The sequence below is a fragment of the Anastrepha obliqua genome, chromosome 5 (assembly GCF_027943255.1).
Source record: "Anastrepha obliqua isolate idAnaObli1 chromosome 5, idAnaObli1_1.0, whole genome shotgun sequence".
In the NCBI taxonomy this organism is placed as follows: domain Eukaryota; kingdom Metazoa; phylum Arthropoda; class Insecta; order Diptera; family Tephritidae; genus Anastrepha; species Anastrepha obliqua.
Genome location: NC_072896.1, coordinates 92,795,945 through 92,817,717, shown reverse-complemented (window position 1 = coordinate 92,817,717; position 21,773 = coordinate 92,795,945). Strand labels below are relative to the sequence as shown.

The window sequence follows — 21,773 nt, the reverse complement described above, 5'->3', positions numbered from 1 at the left end:
AAAATTAGACAAATTGCACGAAATTTTCATCACACTTTCGCTGCTTTTGAACAGGTTTTGGAATACAATTTTTAGAAATATTTTTAGTAAACATTTCACAGCTTTTGACAAGAATTTCTAGAAATATTTTCGGTATGCATTTCACTGCCTTTGATTACAATTTCTAGAAATATTTTTGTTATGCATTATACAGCTTTTGACTAGAATTTCTAGAAATATTTTCGGTATGAATTTTACTGACTTTGATTAAAATTTCTAGAAATATTTTTGGTATGCAGTTTTACAGACCATTAAATTTTATATAATAAAGCGCAAGTTTTAAGTTGTTAAAAAAATCTGTACAAAATCCATATAAAATCCATACAAAATCCATATAAAATCATCTGCGCATTTGTTATGTAGAGAAAGCCATGGAAAAATAAGAAAAGTTTCTGAAATTTTTTTCAATTTTGCTATGAAGTCGAAAAACTGGAATTAAATAGTTTTTGCTAGACAATATGTCACAGTTTCATAAAAAAATATAGCATCAATAAAAAAGTAAAAAAAAATTGTCCCAACTACTCGAAATGTTGATGCGCTATCGTTTTGTCGCTCGGTGTACGCATAAACTTTCTGCAGCTTATTGTGGCTTTGCTCTTTTGTTTTAAATTTTTTAGTTTATTTTTTGTGATTTTGTAACCGAATTGGTTCGATTTCATCACATCTAAGTAGTCCAGGTCTGTGGCATCTCTTTCCCACTTTGCATGTGTGTTTGTACTTTAATGTTTTTTCTGCTGCAAATTTTTTTTATTCGTTATTGGTGTTGTTGTTTTTTATTTTTAACCGATTTGCCAAAAACAAGCGATTTTTCTGAAACTGTGCCACCAGAGTTGCAGCAAAGGGGAGCTGCTGTTATAGACTCTACTTTTTCTCTCTCAGTGGCATAAAATAAAAAATGGCATTACAAAACTTAAACTAAAAGTTGAGATCCACGTGCGTGCGTGATCAATTGTAAATTTTGGAGAATCAATTGAATGTCTACATTTTTCAAAAATATTAAGTCCTTCAAATTTTAATATCCGCCATTCGGCAGCCACCTCTTACTCTCACTGCTCCAATAGCCCCATATGTGCGCCTGTATGTGTGTACACGTATTAATTTGCACCGTTTAAGTTTTTGCATCTAATCGAAGTCAAGGTCTTTGCAACTTCTTTCACAAATGAGTTGTGTATTGAGTTTTTAATTGGATTAAGATTACCTTTTACCGAAAACAAATTTTAATTTTTCTGCGGCTGCTTCAGATGTTGTAATTCATATGCGGTGGTAATAAAAAAAAATATATAAAAGAAATATGAAAATTCGAGCCTCTTTGGTAGTGAACACATTAAAACGCAGAAATTGTTTTAAAACTTAGCTAAAATTTATTAGGCAAAATTAGTTAAAAAATTCTTCAAATTAAACAAAAAAAAAATTAACTTCTCTTAAGTTTGCGTGAAGGCAAACGAAAAAAAAGAACAAAAAAAAAAATTCTTCAAATAAAAAAAAATAATAGTAATTAGGTAGGTAGGTATAGTGGTTGTCGGTTGACACACCTAGGCCTGCTGTAGGCCCATTGTGATACCACCAGGGCTGTCCCCTCTCCTCACTCTACATTGTCTACATTGAACCAACCTGTGGCTTTGATGTATCTAACAAGGCTTGCAAGACTTTTTATATTGGCTACTTCTGCCAATCTGCCAAGTTATTCAGGCAGCTTTTTCCTAAAATATTGAACCTTCCTCTATCCAGAGATATGCACCTGCATATAAAGTGTTCTATAGTCTCTTCTTCTTCAATGTCGTTACAGCTTCTGCAATAGTCGTTATAGGGTGCTCCCAGTCTACTGGCATGTCTACCAATCAGACAATGCCGGGTTAGGACTCCGAGAAGATTTCTCATATTTTTCCTGTTTAGTTTCAACAGTCGGCTTGTGCGGCCCGTATTCCATTCCGGCCACGTCATTCTACTAGTTGCACAGGTCAGGGACTGAGTCCATAGCCTGTTGGCAGCACTGATAACGTGTTTATGGGCATTTTCTAAGGTATGTTCGCTTTGTTTGGTTGGATCGGTAATGTGATACCCAATCTCGCTAGTTTATCTGCTCTGCAGTTGCCTTCTATGTCTCTATGACGCGGCACCCAGAGCAGGTTTATTATAAAGTACTGTGATAATTACGTCAAAATTTCGATACATTCTTTTACTATCTTCGAGTTAATATTAGGCGATTTTAAAGCTTTCAGGGCCGATTGGCTGAATATATGTTTATATCTCTTGTAGTGATGACCCTTTTATTTAGGGCTAGCAGGCCTTCTCTGATAGCCAAAATTTCAGCTTGAAATACGCTGCAGTGATCCGGTAACCGGAATGCGATGTTGGCATTCAATCCTTCAAAATGAAAGCCTCCGCCTACTTGATCATTTAGTTTGGAATCATCAGTATAGATGCTGATTCCGCTTCTATTGTCCATTACTCCATTGTCCCAATCTTCTCTCATTGGGAAAGTTGTGGTAAAGGATGTATTTAAATGCAACTCCATTGAGCTACAAAAGTCTGTCGTTTGATGTAGGAAGGGGTATTCGTCTAGTATTCTTGCGTAAACTCTTCTGTTAGTGGCAAAGTTGGAAGATTCTCTTAACCTAAGTGCCGATTTCGCTGCCAACTGTTCGCTGTAGGCCTCAATCGGTAATAGATGCAGCATGACATTCATCGCTACCGTGGGCGTAGTCTTTAGTGCCCCGCTTATGCAAAGACTAGCACCCCTTTGAATACTCTCTAGGCGTTTTACTGTTGTTCTTTTCTCGAGTGTTGGCCACCAGACTAAGACACCGTATGTCATGATAGGCCGTACCACCGCAGTATATGGGCAGTGTACTATTTTTGGGGTTAGGCCCCATTTTGCCCCCATAATTCTTTTGCATGTATAGAGTGCTGTGGCTGCTTTTTTACTCTATCATTAATCGTTTGTTTCCAGGAAAGCTTCCTATCTAATACTAGTCCTATGTAGCTCGCCTCTTCCCCAATTGACAGAGTGACTCCCTCAAGGGTAGGGGGGGCTTAGAACAGGCATCCTGTATTTGCTGGTGAACATGATTCGTTCTGTTTTGTTGGGATTTACTCCAAGACCACTCGATGCAGCCCACCGGCTTACATCGTTCAAAGCATTTTGTATTATGTTGCAGAGGGTATCTGGGAATTTCCCTCTAATTAATATTGCAACATCGTCTGCGTAGGCTACTACGTGTATCCTCCTTTCCTCTAGACTCATCAACAATTGATTCATTGCCAGAAGAGAAAGTACACCGCCCTGAGGCGTGTCCCTCTTTACAGATCTGCGTATCGTCGAGGGGCCCAACGTCGAAATTACGAGCCTGCCTAGTAGCAACTGTTCTGTGAATTTCACAAGGCCCTCGGCGACATCCAAATCAGTCAGCGCGCTTGTTATGGCCTCCGGTAGGATGTTGTTGAAAGCGTTCTATGTCCAGGAAGGCTACCAGAGAATGTTCTTTATTCTCTATTGATTTCTCTATCTCTGAAACTAGTGAGCTTAATGCTGTCTCTGTGGATCTACCTTTAGAGTATGCATGTTGTGATCTCGCAAGTAGCGACGGTGTTAGGTTTTCCCTTATAAAAGCGTCTATTAATCGCTCTAACGTCTTCAATAGAAATGAGGAAAGGCTAATTGGTCTGAAGTCTTTAGGTTTCGTATGCGAGCTCTTACCAGCCTTTGGTATGAAAACCACCCTGACTTCCCTCCACCTTAGGGGGACGTAGTTTAGTCGTAATGCTGCTCTGAATATAGTTATGAATATAGCCATTTCATAATGTTGCCCAATGTCTGTTGTAGTTGTGCAGGGATTATTCCATCTGGTCCCGGTGTTTTATATGGTTGAAAGTTTTCTACAGCCCAAGTTATCTTGGCTTCTGTGACAATGTTGAGGATGTCGGAACCTGGTACCGCATCCGAATTTTGAATATTGGCGGTTATCGCTTCCTCTTAATTAACTGGGAAGTAAGTATTTAGTAGTAAGTCTAATAATTCTTCGCTGGATTCTGTCCAGCTGTAGTCTGGCTTCTGAAGATACCCTATGGGTTGAGCAGACTTGGTTAGAATTTTTCTCAGTCGAGATGACTCTACCGTAGCCTCGGGATCCCCACAGAAATTTCTCCATGAAGACCTTTTTCTTTTCTTATTTCTTTCTTATATATATTTAGTTTGTCATAATACAGGTCCCATTCGTTTCCGCTTTGGGAGAGTTTGGCTCTGTGGAATTGTTTCCTGCAATTCTTTTGTAGCTTTTTCAGTTCAGGTGACCACCAGGGTGGCTTTTTCTTCCCTCTATGCCTAGCTGCTGGACAAACCTTGTGCAGGGCTTGGTTGCAGCAATTAGTCAGTAACTAACTTCAGTGGCATTGCGTGAAGGCTTCTTGAGGTTGGCTCTTCCTTCAAGTCAGATGATTCTTATACCGCGCTTACTGATGCACTAGTAACAATCGGATCACGGAGTCCGCTTACACCTAAACGAATTTGACTTAGAATGAATTAAAACACATCTAAGTCCCTCATCTATCCTAGTTGATACCATCACTGAGCATTACCCTATGGTAGAGCTGGGAATCCATCGATGGTTGCTCCACTCGATATTTTTTCCATCGATGGAAAAAACCATCGATACTATCGATGGTTCCATCGAAAATTTAAACGAGTTATTCAACATATATATTTTGGTGTCGTTTTTCAATATTACAAAGTTTCAAATATTCAAAAAGGGTCAACCAAAAGTATCAGAACTCATGACCTTGTCTATAATCATCGATACGAATTATCTAGCGTATAATTTAACTACTATAAGTTAGCCCTTTATAAATTAATTCCATCGAAAATATATTAAAATGATTTTAGCTTGTAATTTGTGAATGTTCTTTAATATAAAAACAAAATTTATAGTTTCAAGTTAAACTTGAAGATAAAAAAAAGGGTGACTTCTCGTCCTAAGTCCAAAAAACGAAAACAAAAATCTCTCTAAGCAAAAACAAAACAAAAGGCGATTTCCAAACTTAATGCTAATGAGAGGTTCTTATTTAAAAAAAAAAAACAATTCGTTCCAATATCACAGTTATTTTAAAGCAGCCATTGATTTTTGTTAATAAAAACCAATGTGTTCACTTGTTTAGGTTTTAAACATGCTCTCCGTTCCGTCACAATAGCTCCTGTTTTACTAAATGTGCGCTCTGATTCAGCTGAACTTGCTGGTATACACAAGAATTTTATTGCGCATTGTCCAAGTGCAAATAAATGTTCCTTGTTAATCTGTATTGTAGAAAGTACAATTATGAAAGTTGTTAAAAAAAACTACACTTAACTTACCTGCCAATACTGGAGCGGATCGCTGTCATGAAGAGCATTGCGCTGCTCCATATATTGGCGAATGGTAATAATTGAGTCCGCCCGTGAACTTTTGTTTTTTTCTTTTATTTTTCCTGCCATGCATTTAAATAAAAATGGAGTCTCCTCATTCCTTGGCAGTTCCTCTGTGGAATTTTTAGATCTCACGTCCTGTATTATATTATGAACCTCTCCCTCCAACATCAACATGGCCTGCTGGGCATTTGACGGATTTTGGAAACCCTCCTTTTTGAAGCGTGGGTCAAGAAGAGTTCCAAGGCGTGGTGCTGATCTATTCTCATATGAGAAGAGCTTTTTTTTTACGTTGCTCTGTAAAAACTCGCAAGTTTCTCTCCCTACAGGTGTTAACATCTGCTCATGGAGCTCTTCCAAACTTTGCGATAAGGCGAAAATTGCAGGAGCAATTATTGAAATTGTAACGCCCTTTGCAACAGACGCATGTTTTGTGGCTTTTTCGAACGGTTCCAAAAGCGAGCACAAGTCCTTCAAAATCCGAAATTGATCCTCTGACAGTGGAATCGGAGCATTATAGCATCTTAAAAGGGTGCCAGTTAGGGGCTCTCTTGTCCGCAACACTCTCTGAATCATTTGTAATGCGCTGTTCCAGCGAGTAGAGACCTCTTGCAATAGAGAGCAAGGATTTTCGGTGCCTTGGGCATCTTTGAACTTTGCATAAGCAATTGCGCTACTCTTAAAATAGAACACTATTCTTTTTGTGATTTTTAAAACGTTTTGCACATTTTCCAGATTTAAAGCATCTTGCACAACAAGATTAAGAGTGTGCGCAAAACACGGTAAGTGTTTCTTTTTCAATAATTCGCACGCTTTAATCATAGATGCTGCGTTGTCGGTCACAATGGTGTGCAGTTTGTCGAACACTTTCCACTCATCGCATATTTTACGCAATGTGTTGGCAATATTTAGACTTGAATGGTTTGTCTCATCCATTAGTGGCTTTGTAGATAGCACTGCCGTCTTAAGCTCGAAATTTAAAATAAAGTGACACGTTACAGTTAGATAACTAACATTTGCACGAGATGTCCATGCATCTGTTGTGATAGCGCACGAGTCAATGGAGTCAAGAATGCCCTTCAATTTCTCCGTCATACTCTCGTTCATATTTTTAATATGCGTGTCCCGCAGAGTTTTTCGACAGGGCATGACGTATCTAGGGTCCACCACCCTCATCAAGTTTCTAAGTCCAATATCTTCGACAACGCTAAATGGTTGCAAATCCGTTGCGACCATTGCAGCAATGGCTTTGTCAATTGCTTCCTTTTTGGAAGATGTTGGACCGTAAACGTCTGTCCGTGTAAAATATCGCTCTAACTGAGAAGACGTAGTTTCGTTATTAACTTGCTGGGCAAGAGGGTGCGCCCGTTTTAAGTGCTCTAACAAGTTGGACGTGTTTCCGCTTGTCTTATATTCTTTGCCACAATAATGACATTTTGCAAGTTGTTTGGTTTGCAATTTGTCAAAATGTGTCCACACTGCGGAAATACACTTTTTGCGCTTAGGCTCCGGTTCAGATTTTGAACAAGATGGTTCATTTGATGATGTTGGAGAGGTATCATGATCTTTTTCTAAAAAAAAAAAATTCTTAAAAATTGTCCTGTAATTGTTTCTTTTTAAAATGCTTACGGGATGAGGTCAAAAACTTGTCCATTTTACCAGAGGAACTGCCAGGGTACTCTAATAGAATAAAAGTAGACCTCTATGTAAAGAAAGGCAGAAAAAATTAATAATAACAAAATCTTACTATATATTGCAATTTACTTACACACGTGTTGGAACCAAAAAGAAATTCGATATATCGACATCGAAAAATTTCCATCGATTTATCGCACTCCATCGGTTCCATCGATAATATCGATGGTGCCATCGATGGTTTTCCCAGCTCTACCCTATGGGAACACATGGGAACTGTATGGCTTCTCCTTCTAAGAACTTCTGTCACAGCTGCAGGAAGAAGAAGTGAAGAGGAAATGAAGAGTGCTGAGCACTTACTTTGCTACAGCCATCGTCTTGCCAAATCGTCTAAGCTCTTACTTCTTTCGATGCCTGGCAGTCTTAGAATCCGTAGCCATTCACAATATTTTACATTATATTAGAGCGACGTAGTTGGTGAGAGGGGGAAACTTTAGTCCAAGCAAGTGTTATTGCATTGACTATCCAAGTCTAAATGGGCTCTCTACACTTTTATCGAGAGTGACAGCCACCGTAACCTAACCCAACCTAACTGATACAGCAGTGTAGTCAATAAGCTCCTGAAAATTAAAATAAAAAGCATTCTACTCCACAAAAGGTTCGAAAACCTAATATCTGTTAAGCAAAATACTGGATTATTCCTATTTTTGTTGCTTCCCGAATTATAAGATTTTTCTAGACCATCAAAATATTAGAGGGTCACCGCCGAATCAGAAAATAACCGACTGTAGTGAGCGGACTTCTCTGGTGGTAGACGTTATGCGCAACATAAGTCCTATCTAAACTTTATATAAAGGGTTTTCCAATAAGAGGTGTTATTCCCGTAAAAGAGCAATGGTCTCGTTGCTTGCATGGCACTTAAACGGCAAACGTTGTCCCGATCAATACCATCCAATTTCGGGCATAAAAAATCGTTAATCATCTCTCGATAGCGCAATACATTCAGCATAACTATTTTTCCAGCTTCATTTTCAAAAAAATAAAGTCCAATGACTCCGCCGGACCATAAACCGCACCAAACAGTCACACATTGAGGCTTTTCGGCAATAACTCTTGGGTTTTCTGAACCGCAGATCCGACAATTTTGCTTGTTGACGAAGCCACCGAGGTGGAAATGGGCCTCATCACTCAAGATGATTTTTCGATGGGATTCCGGATCATTTTCATGCATTTTAACGGCCCAATCAGCAAAGACACGACTTTGTTGATGATCCGCCGGCTTGAGATCTTGTGTTAACTGGACTTTATAAGCCTTAAGACCCAAATCTTCATGCAGAATACGGTGTAATGACGTTTCTGGAATTCCTAATTTCAAAGAACAACGAGGAATGGGCAAACCTGGGTTTTCTTCAACACTTTCGGCTACAACAGCAATATTTTCGGCTGTTCTTGAGTGACGTGCACGGGTTTTGTTCTTCACATCACTAATTTGTCCCAACAGCTCGAATTTCTTCACCAATTTCTGTATTGCGGTCCGACAAGGTGCTTCACGATGACCCAAAGATGTTTGAGTTTTACGAAACATATCTACCAAATTTTTACCATTTTTATAATGAATGGCGAACGCGCCTTGATAAACGACTTTTTGATGCCGGAAATTAAAGCCCGTCATCACCACGATATTTGGTTCCAACAAGACGGCGGTTGGTTCTACTTCCCATACAGCCCGTGAAGCAATGGACTTACTGTGTCGTCGCTTTGGTGAGCAATTTATCTCTCGCCTCGGACTAGTGATATCGCAGCTTTGGGCTTTTCTTTGTTGGGGTATATAAAGTCCAAATGCTTTGTGAAAAAACCACAATGAGGCATTGGAAGTCAAGTTTACTAAAGTTATTCACGAGATACTGATCGAAGTCCTCCAGTGAGCCAATCAAAAGTGGTGTTTACGGATGGTCGAATTACGGCACAGTTGCGGCCAATAGCCTAATTTTGCAAGGGATTATCTTTAAAAAATAAATGTAACGAATGGTTTTATACAAACAAATGAAAGATCGCCCAATCAATTTTAACTTTCGTTGTTTCATGACTAATGGCGATCAGTATTGATCGGAAAATGGGCGTCGAGTTGAATCCTCCCTGCTACTCGTCACCCATTACCGCCTAAAGTAATCAAAATGTGTAGGATTTCTCCGCAGCATGCAATGAGGACTCGTGGAAACTTTCCGTGGAAACTTGGCGCTTACACCCTTTCCACAAATGGAGGGACCTACAGTTCCGGCAGATATTTTTTATGACGATATTTTTTATGGCAGAAAAACCCTCGGAGATTTGCCATTGTCTGCCGAGGGGCGACCGCTATTAGAAAAAACTTGTTCCATCATTTTGGTGTTTCATGCACGGAGATCGAGCCTATACACTCCCAAATGGTATTCACACACCAACCCATTCGCTGTGGCGGCCGCTCCTCAGAGGAGATACTCACATCACAAATAAAGCAGATGTGGCCTTTAGTATAGCCTGACTGCTAACGAAGAATTGACTGGCCTGAGATGATTGGCTGGCCTGTCGCTGTAGAAAATATCTCAGTGGCTTGGTCCTCGCTATGAATCTTAGGGATTTTTTGCTACAGGTAATTCATGAGTCGTGTGGACTAATAGTAAATATAATGAAATGAAGTTTATTTAAGCCACTGCCAAAACCTTTTCTTTATTATGTCAGAATAAAATAATGTTGGAGTCCTTATAATATTAATAATAAAAGCAATATTTTTCTATCAAAAACGCTTTAGTTCCTTCTCTTCAACACTTATATTTCTGTTTGACCGATGATTTCGTTCAAACTGTTCATTATTTTCTGTCCAATTTTTAACACTTGTCAGTTTGCGTTGTTATTGCAGTTGTTTGTCTTTTAACCTGTATGCTTAAATGGCTTGTGCGGCTGTGTGGATGTGTGGATGTGTGGATGTGTGTACATATCGACGATATATACGTATGTATGTATTTCTCAATGATAGTCACGTGCTCTTACTTACTCACTCATTGCCGATCGATGTCAGCAATACCAGCAGACACACAGCTCCTCTAAAATATAACTCAGCAGCAACACAAAAATACAGCAACGATAGCAAAAACAGTAACTCGACTAACACCTTCAACAAAAAAGCCAACCACAACGTCTCATTACCATCCGAAATTCCAAAGGGGATCCATTACCTCTGTTTGGCTTGACTTCAGTTGGCGAACTTTAGCATCTCTTTGCTTGACTCTTTGCCGAATTGCTTGATTTTTATTCGGTTTTGTTGAGATGGTTTCTTCGTAATTTTGGCAAAACATAAACTCGTATTTGACTGGTACTTGTTGGTGTTATGAGATTTTCGGTAGCTGGTGATTGGTGGTAACAGGAACTTGAATTCATATTTTTTGCGGTATGTTTTGGGTAAACTATTTTGCTGATTTAAATTTATATTATGCTGACGTTTGTATTTCAGCCATCGACATGGTTAATGGCGTTTTTTATGCAAACTCAACTGATGTGATTGGAACGAGCTTACTCGGATTGAGTCTGGTCTTTCCACATGCATACCGTGAGGCAACAACAGCACCCTGTTGGAAATTTCACTTGTTTGCGAATGCTGCCCTTCAACAATTTTACCAGAAATGGCTTGCTGACGACGGGAACACTGTCATCATTGTGCTGAATATTATTCAGGAAGTTTAGCTCTGATGAATACCTTGAATTTGTAAAGGTGGGACAGTAGATCTTTCAAGACGCAGTGCTAATTCTACTCATAATAATAATAGTAGTACTCAAAAACTTTTCACTTACAAAAAGTTTAAATTATCGATATAAAGAACGAACCGACCCTTTTTCCTCTCTCCATTTTCACCACCAGGTCATTCACAATAGGGTTCCAGATTAAACGTTCGAGAACACCCCCTTGTGGCGTCTACCTACTCACCTGCCGCTGGGAGAGGCACAATCGCATTCTAACAAGACTGTTCTATCACCAAGTAAAGATAAGCCTATTGGGATCTGTTTCGACCCCGGTTTAACCTGAAATTTTTGGATTGTCTCTGGTAGGACGTTATTGGTAGCCACACTGATATCGAAGAAGGTGTCCACTGGGAGTTTTTTTGCGAGAAAAATTTCTCTATACCATTGAGAATGGGACAATTGTATGCAAGTGGCATTTCACCGATTTACTTTTACGGTAAACAGATTGAACAGGCGACAAATACTCCTGAGGAATACCATTTACACTTCTTATACATATGTATGTAGATCAAATAATCCTACCAGGGCTTCCCAAAGTACAAAGACACTATGGCCGCGCTTCTCTTCCTATTTGTGGTGCGTGTCTTGATGTTTTTCCTACAGTTTTATGCCAAGTCCGAACGACAAATGATTTTTTATGAGCAGCTTTTTCATAGCTTAAATGCACTCGGAGATTTGCCATTACCTGCCGAGAAAAGAGCGCTAGTAGAAAAGATTTGTTCCACCATTTGGTGTTGCTCCTACCTGTGCACTTGCGAATGGTAGACGGCCGCCTAAGGCGATGGAAATACTGATTAGCCTAAAATCCTTAGGGGATACATGCGAGCTCTTACTCACTATGGATATGCAGGCAACTGTTGGTCTGGAGAGTCGTAAATATACACAGAAAGGGCCGGTTCTATGTATTATCGCTGAAAACCTAGCATAATTGAGACTGAGCGTTGAAATGACTTTTTTAGCTATATTATTTTTCTTCTTGCGATGCACAAACTATTCGAAAATTACTTGGCGAAGGAATTCTTCTTTTTAATTTTGTTTCTGTTTATGTTTATTTTTTATTCTTATTTATTATTATTTATTCTGTATTTTTATTTTCTCATATTTTTTTTATTTAATTTATTTTGCTTTATTTATTTTTTTAATTTAATTCAATTTTGTTTTTTATATTTTAAAAGTGTTTCTAATTTCTTTTGTGCTAAATTTTTTAATTTTTATTCAATGGTGAAATATTTCTTATTATATTAGCATTTTGTTTTTATTTTTTTTTTTTTTTATTTATTTTTGTTTATTTTTTTTTTTATATTATATATTTTTAATTTTTATTTATTTTGGTTTTTTCGTATTTTTTATTTTTCGTATTTTTAATATATATTTTTAATTTATATAAGTTTGTTTTACTTATTATTTTTAGAGTATATATTTTTTTATTTTAATTTAATTTAATTTATTTTTGTTTTTATATATATATTTGTAATTTTTTATTTAATAAAACTAATTTACTTTTTTTATATATATCTTTTATTTAATAAAAAGTGGACGATGAGAATATCCGATGAAGCGTCGCTTTGCACGTTGGCGACGGCGAATATCGCAGGCGATGGAACGATGAGCTGTATGACCTTTACGACGACATAGACATAGCGCAGCGAATAAAGCTCCAGCGGCTTCGTTGGCTGGGTTATGTCGTCCGAATGGATACAAACGCTCCGGCTCTGAAAGTATTCGGTGCGGTACCAGCTGGTTGTAGCAGAGGAAGAGGAAGGCCTCCTCTGCGTTGGAAATATCAGGTGGAGAAGGACTCGGTTTCACTTATCCAACTGGCGCCGGTTGGCACGAAAAAGAAACGCGCTTTGTTAAACTCGGCCAAAATCGCGTAAGCGGTTATCGCGCCAATTAAGAAGAAGAAGATTTGTTAAAGATTTTTATTTAATGGTAAATTAATTCTTTTTTGCATTTTGGTTTTAATTTTTATCTTTGTTTATTTTTGTGTATTTTTTATTTGTTTTTTTTATTTTCTTTGTTATTTTTTAAATTTTTTTATTTCTATTTATTTTTTATTTTACATTTTTTTTTATTATTTTTGTGTTTTATTATTATTTTCAATTTTTTATTGTTTGTTTTTTTCTTTTTATTTTTTATTGTTTATTTAAAACTTTTTTATTTTATTTTTTTTTTTGTTTTGTATTTACTAGAAAGTATAATTCACAAATTTCTTTTCCTAATTATTTAAGTTGACCTGGTCTTTCCAATGGCGAGCTAAAATCTATTAAAGAGATCAGTGATCGTGACATTGTTTTTTATTTCCATTTTTTGTTTTAAAGTCACAGAATCGTTACTTTTTGTACTACTTTTTTATACGACACAGTTATGCGAAACAGAATAAACGAGTAGAAAGCCTCTTTTGAATTTGCTATTCATTTGGTATAGATTTTCTAATTATTCCCACGCTTACAATTTCCGCTTCCTTATAATAAAGTTAAAGTTGACAACTTAATTAAGAGGAAAGTCAATATCCCTCTCCCTTCTGTGTTGTTTATTGATTCTTCATCTCTACTACCAATTAATTACCCTATCGGATCACATTTGGCACTTGTGAATTGGACGGCAACAGTATATAAACAGATTTTCGTCAGTCAAAATAAGTTTTGTTATTAGTAAAAAAGTTTTCAAAAAAAACAAAATTGGGTGATTAATTTTGCGCCACCAGTATTTACTTTGTTATTTTCAGAAAAAAACTCTACCCATTTTAGACCCGGAATCCCTTACGATCAATACGCTTAAGAATTCTATTCGCTTCACGAGTTTGATGCGGTGACTTCTGCAGGAGTTGTGAAGATGAAGAAGAAACTGAGTCAGTGCAACACCTCCTCTGAGAATGTCCTGGACTTCAAAGAAGCCGTGCAAAATATCTTGGCGTTTATTTCTTTGATAACCTGGAAAATTTGCAAAATATCTCGCTGGAGGGACTACTTTAATTACTTTCTTAAAAATAACTAAGTGGTTTAAGCAACTTAGTTAGCTGATGGAAATCAAATGCAGGTATCCCAAGGCGCCTTAGGACCACAAGGCAAGTAACCTGGATAATCTAACCCTCAAAATGCCAATACTTCTTTTTTGATAAAAGTCATTAACAAAAAGTTAAGTAGAGAGCGAGTGCGACCGAGTATTCATACCTACGGAAAACGATATTTCATTAAAGTACACATTTTAGTTAAAAAATATAAACACTTTTTAAGAAAAAAATGGGCTACATTTATTTTAAGTGTGTAGAACTTACCATTTGCCTCATTACTTCAGTTGCCTCATTACCTGCAGGGTAATAAAAGCTATTGACACAGCAACAAAAGTGCGTCGTAAAGTCGTCATCCGCAAGTGTTTAAAAAATTGATTTTAATTATTGTTAGTGTACACAAAACGTGGTCTGGGGGATTAAAATAAAAAAAAGCAATAATGTAATTAAAAATATTTGGCAGTGGCATTTAAAAAATGTTATTAAATATTTACTCATTAATTTAAGTCACTAATCCTATTTTGTGGAAAAGTATAATTGTGTGTATTAAATAGCAAGGCTTTTCAAGTGTGTTTTTATTTTTGATTTTTGAGTGCTCATAAAAAAAACTCGTGTTTGTCCAAAAACTCGTTATTGGGCGAGAAAGTTTATCTGGATTTTTGGATATTTTTGACATTACATGCAAGTTCAATTTTTTTTCTGCCGACTTACTACTTGTAATATGGAAAGGTACACCAAAAATGATTAGTAAGCTGCCAAATAATTCGATATGAGAAATTGATATCACCAAGATTGATGACGGATCCCGATTGCTGTATTTACATACTTCACAGATAATTTTATCCAGAGCTAAGCGTAATATTAGCATTACAGCAACTGTGTCTTTAGATACATTAGGAACCGTTTACACTAGCATCTTTTGGGTCGGTACCCTGCGCTACCTGGACTCTCCTATCTAGGTAGATAAATTATCGATATTTCAAACAACCGCCGATTCTTATAAATCTGTACACTTCTAAAAAATAAAAAGTTACTTGACTCAATAACCTTACCTAGCCTCCAGACTTTGGCTTATTGTATGTGCTTGGGTAACTATAAATCTATATATAATATTTGTGGGTTTTTGAGATCAGCTGATAGATAATTTCATCATATTAATTTTTTGAATATGATATCCGACATTTGTCTGTTGCGGCTATGAGTTACAAGTCCATTCGACTAATCCAATTTTTGACTACGTTTTCCAATAAGTCTGGCCGTATGGTGTCAATGGTGGCTTCAATATTACAATAAATCGATTGTTAATGGAACAATAATTCAGTAAGCATGGCTCGTTAGCTCTTGCCATTCTCCGTAACTGCAGCACCTCCCTTATTTCGAAATAAATAATGACCGATTATGCCGCTCTATGATTGTGCTCCATGAGTTTGATGACTTCCCAAACCTTACAGCACAGAAATGTCGCCACAGTTTGCCATTCTAAGCTTTGATGTAGCTAAACAAAACCCTATATATAAAAATGAATCACTGTTTTGTGTTTAAGGGCATCACCCACTAACGCCTTAACAGATTTGCTTCATGGTTTTTCTATTTTGCTTTTTTCAGGCTGTGGAAGATTTGCAAGGAAAATATTAAGTTGCTTGATTTTCGAAATATGAAAAAAAAGTTCAGTTAAATGAGTCGCATTAACGGTATTTTTCAATGAGTGTATTAAATTATTCAATGTTAAAAATATAAAAAAAGGGTAGGATTGCCACCTATCGAAACAAATTTCATAAAAAGTATTTAAATATACTAACGAATACAACGTTTTAATTTAGAACACTACTATCAAGTGAAACGTTTGAGAAATATACATATATACCGTACTTTCATGTAGGGTTGTCACCTACCAAAACAACAAACAACAACCACGTAAATCGCCTTGCGTCATTGAGCTTTCAAATTAAGAACTCCTGTCTACATACACATACGAAGGTTGTTTGAAAAGTCCGTGCAAAAATTAAAACTTTTTAATTGTTTAGGCTAAAACTATTTTATTTTTCGACATAACCGCCTTTTGGGCTTATACAATTCATCCAAATCTATTCTAGTTTGTTCAGTCCTTTCAAATAATAGGATTTGTCCAAGTCTGAAAAATAGCCATTCGTTTCTGCAATCACCTACTCGTTTGAATAAAATCTTTTTTCCACCAGGAAGATCTTTAAATTGGGGAACTAAAAGTAGTCCGAAGGATTCGAGAGAGCCAAAACTGGAGAATAGCAGGGATGTGAAATAAGTTGGAACCCCGTTTCCATTCATTTTGCTATCACAACTGCTGGGGCGTGCGCTGGTGTGTTGTCATGATGAAAATGTAATATCACTCGACTTCCTCGATTCAAACGAATGCGAAACAGAAAGAAATAATCCAATGTGACTGAAACTTCATGTTTTTTTTTTCAAGAGATGTTGCTAACTAAATATAACCTAAATATGAGTCAGTAGGATGTCTCTCTGACTTTACACGGACTTTAAACCTAGGAACCCAATTTTATTTGATGCGTGAATCTTAGCCCGACGAGATCAGAACAGATGTGTATAATGTGCTGAGACGATCTCACCATATCCTCCAAACAGCTTTGACAGTGTTAGAAGTTCCTTTGAGCTTCCCCATTATATCCATGGCCAGAAGGATCTCGCGACTTTATATCATACGTTTGCGCACTAACTCAGCGCTCGCCGAGTTGATGAGAGGCCCATTTTTCTAGGAACAGACCATAAGTTCTCAAGGTAACCCCAATTCTCTCATTTCACTGCGAAACCATATCTAGAGTCAGCTGTCTAGCTAGCTCATCAGCCCAGCAGTTTCCCGCTATTCCACTGTGCTACTGGGAACCCAAATAAGCTTAATATTGAAGTATTCGAATACAGTTGACAGAGAAGTCAGGCATTCCCTGACTAATTTCAAATGCACCAACAGCGAGCCTAGGGCCTTAATTGCCGTTTGGCTGTTTGCATAAATGTTTACCTCCCTTACAGTAGGTAACAAAAGTAAGTAGCCAATACATTGCTTCTTTGATTGTGGCTACCTCCACTTGGAAAATAATACAGTGGTCCGGTAGCGTAATTTTGAACTTCATGGGGAACTCCTCGCAGAATACTCCCCCACGAAGCTTTCCATTAAACTTCGGGCTATCTGAAAAAGTGTTTGCCATGTCTTGTCTCCAAATGTTGCACGCCGGCCACTTCCAAATTTGGTTCACTATAATTAATTTCTGATTCCAAAAATTAGGAAATGTCTGATGATGAGAAATTTTGGTCGAATTAAGAAGCCAGTGTTGAAACAAACGAATTTTTAATATGAAGCCATCAAAAAATTAAACTTCTGTTGAAAAGGCTTTGGATGAGGAATATCGAGCTAAAATTTTTTTTTTGCCACGAGGGGTATAACTCTACATATTTTTGAAATATATTAATCATATTCATATTAAATTAGATATAAAATCAAGGCAATGTGGGTTGGAGTAGAAAAAATTTTTCTTCAAAGATATGAAACGACGATTTCCGTTTGTGTTTGTCGAACTCCGTTAGAAATCTATGCATATATATTTTCATAACTTTATCACTATCAAAATTACAATTTGGTTGAATGGAAATTTTCTAAAAAATTCTACAATTCCCAGAAATGCTCGTTAGCGACAATCAAGCGCTGCTAATGGGTTTGCGCATTTGCGCTCATTCAAAACAGATCAATTACGGTAAGTGAAGTGCTCGAGTAGTGAAGAACTGGGAAATTTCCTAGTATTGATAATGGTTTGTGTTTACATTTAATGTTTTTTCGCACGTGTTTGTTTAGAAAATTTCGCCAGTCCAACAAAAGGCGCCACGTGATCGAACTTTCAAGAGACGCTCCCGGCAAGTGGTTTGAGAAAGCTTTTCAGATGTGCAACAGCTGCAAGTACCCACACTCCGGCAAAAATTACAAATATGCTTTATTTTGTTTTACGAAACGCCGAGCTTTGCTAAAGAGCAACTATCTTCACATATACACTCACATACATACATATATGGGCAGCTACATCATAACCATGCGCTTGTAGATTTACTCCCGCAAATGTTGCATGCGATTACCAAAGCAGCTTGGAAGGCGTAAAACGGCACGAATCTCAATGCACTTATTTTGTCCATTTGGCAGTAACGCACTTGCATAGCATCGCGTACAAACTCTTCAACCCTTTTAGCAGGCAACATCCAGCCAAGCTGGCTAGTCAGGCGGGCATACAGGTATGCAGTCATGCAGTCATGCAGCCATTTCAGGCCACTCCAACAACCAAAGCCGCTGCATTCAACAGCGGAACTAGTCAGCCAACCTCACAGTCAGCGGAGTTGGAATGCTAGGCCATTGTGCAGGGAGGGAGGGGAGCAGTAGCGCCAAACCACATCACATGACAGCGAGCGCGATGTAGTAACAAAAAAAAAAAAAAAAATGCCAAAACATCTGCATCTAAAACAAAAACAAAAACAATGAAGTATGTAGAGTTGGGACTGTGTGTGTGTTGGCTTATTAAACCCACACACTTGCGCGCGGAAGTCATGTGATGGCACTCGGACACAAACACACACACACATTTATCACTATTACGATGATACGAGTGTAATAATCATGGAAAGTGACTTATACTATTGCACTGTTTGCGGCGTTTCAGCGACAGGGAAATCAGCAGTCAAATACATTTATAAATTAATGCAAAAAGCTGCAAAAGCAACAAACACCTGAACAATACGAAATAATAAAAACATAAAAGCAACAACAACAATAACAACATTTGCAAAATTGGCAACAACAACAACTAAACAAAAAGTATCACATGACAGTCACAAGACAAAGTTGCTTTGAGTTTTGTGTAAAAAAATTAAAGAAAAAGAAGACAAGAAATATTAAAATGCCGAAAAGGTTGGGCAAAAATATTAACACACATACATATGCATGTAAGTAATATTAAATGAATGTCATATTTCATTTAATCAAAACAACGGTTCGTCCCAATAAACATAATAATACCACTGTCAGTAATTTTTGCATATGTATGTGTGCGTGTGTTCTGTGCTGACTTGGTTAATAGATTTAAGAATTTTTAATTATTCTTTCAAATCTACACATTACGTCCTCTTTAAAGCATTCTTCTATATACACATATATCTACTTCTTAATTGACTCGATAACCGCTTGGGCGAGTTTAACAAAGCGCGCCAGTCGTTTCTTTCTCTTGCTAACCGGCGCCAATTGGACACACCAAGTGAATCCAAGTGCTTCTCCACCTGATCTTTCCAACGCAGAGGAGGTCTTCCTCTTCCTCTACTACCACCAGCTGGTACCGCATGGAATACTTTCAGAGCCGGAGCGTTTGTATCCATTCGGACGACATGACCCAGCCAATGTAGCTATTGGATCATTATTTGCTGCGCTATGTCTATGTCGTCGTAAAGCTCATACAGCTCAACAGTGACGTTTAATTGACGTTTACAAGGCGGAATAGAGGCCCCTTGTGATACCACCGGAACTACACCATCCTTACCCCACTTGACCCTCTTTAAAACATCCTGTGGGCTTTATAAATCTAGTTAGTCTATGAACCTAGTGAGTCTAACTAATTTTATATACCAACTCCGCAATTCCGAGCAAATTAAATCTTCTTCTAAACAGAGTCATGCATCCGCATAGAAGGTGTTCAACTGTGTCTTCTTCTTCTACATTCTGTCAGCTTACACAAACGTCAAAATATAGTGCCCCAATTCTACTGGCATGCCTTCCTATAAGACAGTGCCCTGTCCTACAAATATACTGAAGTCTTTCCTATTAAATTTAAGTATACCGTTAGTTCGGCCTTGATCCCATGCTAGCCATGTCTCTCTACTAATGCCACAGGTATGTAAGTGTCTACAGCGATTATGGGCAATACAAAAGGTTTATCTATCTATTTGCAGCTTGTTGACAAGGGCATAGGTATATCAACTTTGTATTAAGCAATTTGGAGTGTAGTGACCTGTCATGTTAACTCATCTGCCAACATTGGGGGTAATGTTACTGTGGCCGAGTTGACCCAGAGTAGAGTTATAGAGAAACACGGAGCGCGTATTCTTAACTGTTCATAACACTCTACCACTGTCTGACTATCGGAATATATTTATATGTGGATATTTCTGACTGTAATTGTGTCTTTATTTAGCGCTTCTTTAATCGCCAAAACTTCAGTTTGGAAGACGCTGCAGTAATCAGGCAAGCGGAAAGATATACTGATGCCTTTGATATCTGAATAGACAGCGCCTCCCACTTGATTGTTGAGTACAGAACCATCGGTATATTTACTGACTCCATTTTCATAAAATACTAAACCATTTTCCCAGTCCTCTAAAGATGGAAATTTGCTTGGTTGAGCTCCCCTCCACTTCGTGCTCTGCGTCTTGATGTTTTTCCACAAAAGGAGATATTTACAGTTTTTGACCGCCTCTGAGCGGCAGCTGGTTTTTTATGAGCAGTTTTTTCATGGCAGAAATACACTCGGAGGTTTACAATTGCTTGTCGAGGAGCGACCGCAGGAGGAGCCCGGCCAAACACCTAATAGAACTGTACGTTTCAACTACTTATTTATTTATTTAGTTAAGAAGTTAAGTTAGTGCATAGAAAAAGCTAAGTCAATCCCAAAAGATTTATAAATAGTGCTGAATCGGGTACTATGAATTTCTCTATGGTAGTCTAAAGGGTTAAAATGATATTCAGAATTCATTATTTTACCAGGTGGTAAATAGTTCACGAACAAAATTTCCTTCGCATCGCAAAAAACTGATGCTAACACCTTCTTGGCCGATTTCTAGACACAATCACGTTTTGATATCAAAAAACCAGGTTCATATCACTCTTTAGCTTTTTGTTTTGATTTAGAATCATGGAGATATACCTAAGTCTAATCCATAGTGATGAATCGACGCACAAAATCCACTGTATCCTTTCAAAAATGCTCTAAATGTTGCTAAGAAAGTTGCATTCCAATGTTTTATTGCCCCATTTTAGCGAATGCGGCACCCATTGTGCACACAGCTTTCTGCAACCCTTCAGTCAAAATATTGCTTACACTGCTGAATGAGATGCATGCCGAGGGCTTCAACTGAGTCTCTTTCAGTCACTCGTCGATTTTCCATTATGATATCCTGTATTTTTTTACGATTTCTGGTGTTGTTGCAGTTTTTGGACGTCCTTGAGGTGGATCGTCTTCAAGGATTGTACGACCACGTTTAAATTCAGTAATCCATCTTTTTATTGTACTAATTGATGGCGAAAAACCTTATATACTTGCAACATTCATTCATAAATTTTCTTTGATTTTGAACCTTCCAAAACCTTCTTAAAATAAAAACTCAATCACTGCGCAATACTTGAATTTTTCCTTTGAAGAAAATATTTACTGTGACACGTCGATACTAAATTTCTTTTAAATAAAGAATGAATTGATATATTGAAATAAAATTTTGCATCCGTTCATATGCAGAGTCTACCAACTTAACAAAAAACATGTAGACTAGTCGCAATGCCAGCGAACCTTATTGAACAACCTAGTATTCAAAGCTGAAAATTGTGTTATAGAATTTTTAAGCAAAATATCTTGGGCTCCTTTTAATATTTTTATAACTTTTTATTTTAAAAAAAGTTTAGTTTTGTTTAAGTTTTTTTGCGAAAAAATTCGTTTTTGCAATTTAAAAAAATCTGGGTTCTTGGGTTCTTTTTAAAATTTGTATAATTTTTTATTTAAAAAAAAAATTTGTTTTGCTTACTCTTTCTTGCGAAAGAATTCGTTTTTGCCATTCACAAAAATACTGGGTTCTTGGGTTCTTTTTAATATTTTTATAATTTTTTATTTAAAAAAAATTTTATTTTGTTTAATTTTT

The 21,773-nt window shown here is 37.2% G+C and overlaps 1 protein-coding gene across 1 annotated transcript; it reads right to left on the bottom strand.

The window, feature by feature from the left end:
* Nucleotides 1–3,732: 3,732 nt before the first annotated feature.
* Nucleotides 3,733–7,443, bottom strand: LOC129248881 (E3 SUMO-protein ligase ZBED1-like). The gene is made up of 5 exons (XM_054888494.1): nucleotides 7,430–7,443; nucleotides 7,203–7,326; nucleotides 7,064–7,136; nucleotides 5,570–7,005; nucleotides 3,733–3,807 (listed from the first exon to the last, which is right to left on the bottom strand). The coding sequence occupies exons 1-5, from the start codon at nucleotides 7,441–7,443 to the stop codon at nucleotides 3,733–3,735; spliced, it is 1,722 nt and encodes a 573-aa protein (XP_054744469.1).
* Between the last annotated feature and the right edge of the window lie 14,330 nt (nucleotides 7,444–21,773).

Coding starts and splice junctions, on each gene's coding strand:
- LOC129248881 (XM_054888494.1), bottom strand. Junction 7,006..7,063: donor CAAGTTTTTGACCTCATCCC/GTAAGCATTTTA, acceptor TTTTTTTTTTAG/AAAAAGATCATGATACCTCT. Junction 3,808..5,569: donor TTCATAATATAATACAGGAC/GTGAGATCTAAA, acceptor AACTATATTCAG/AGCAGCATTACGACTAAACT.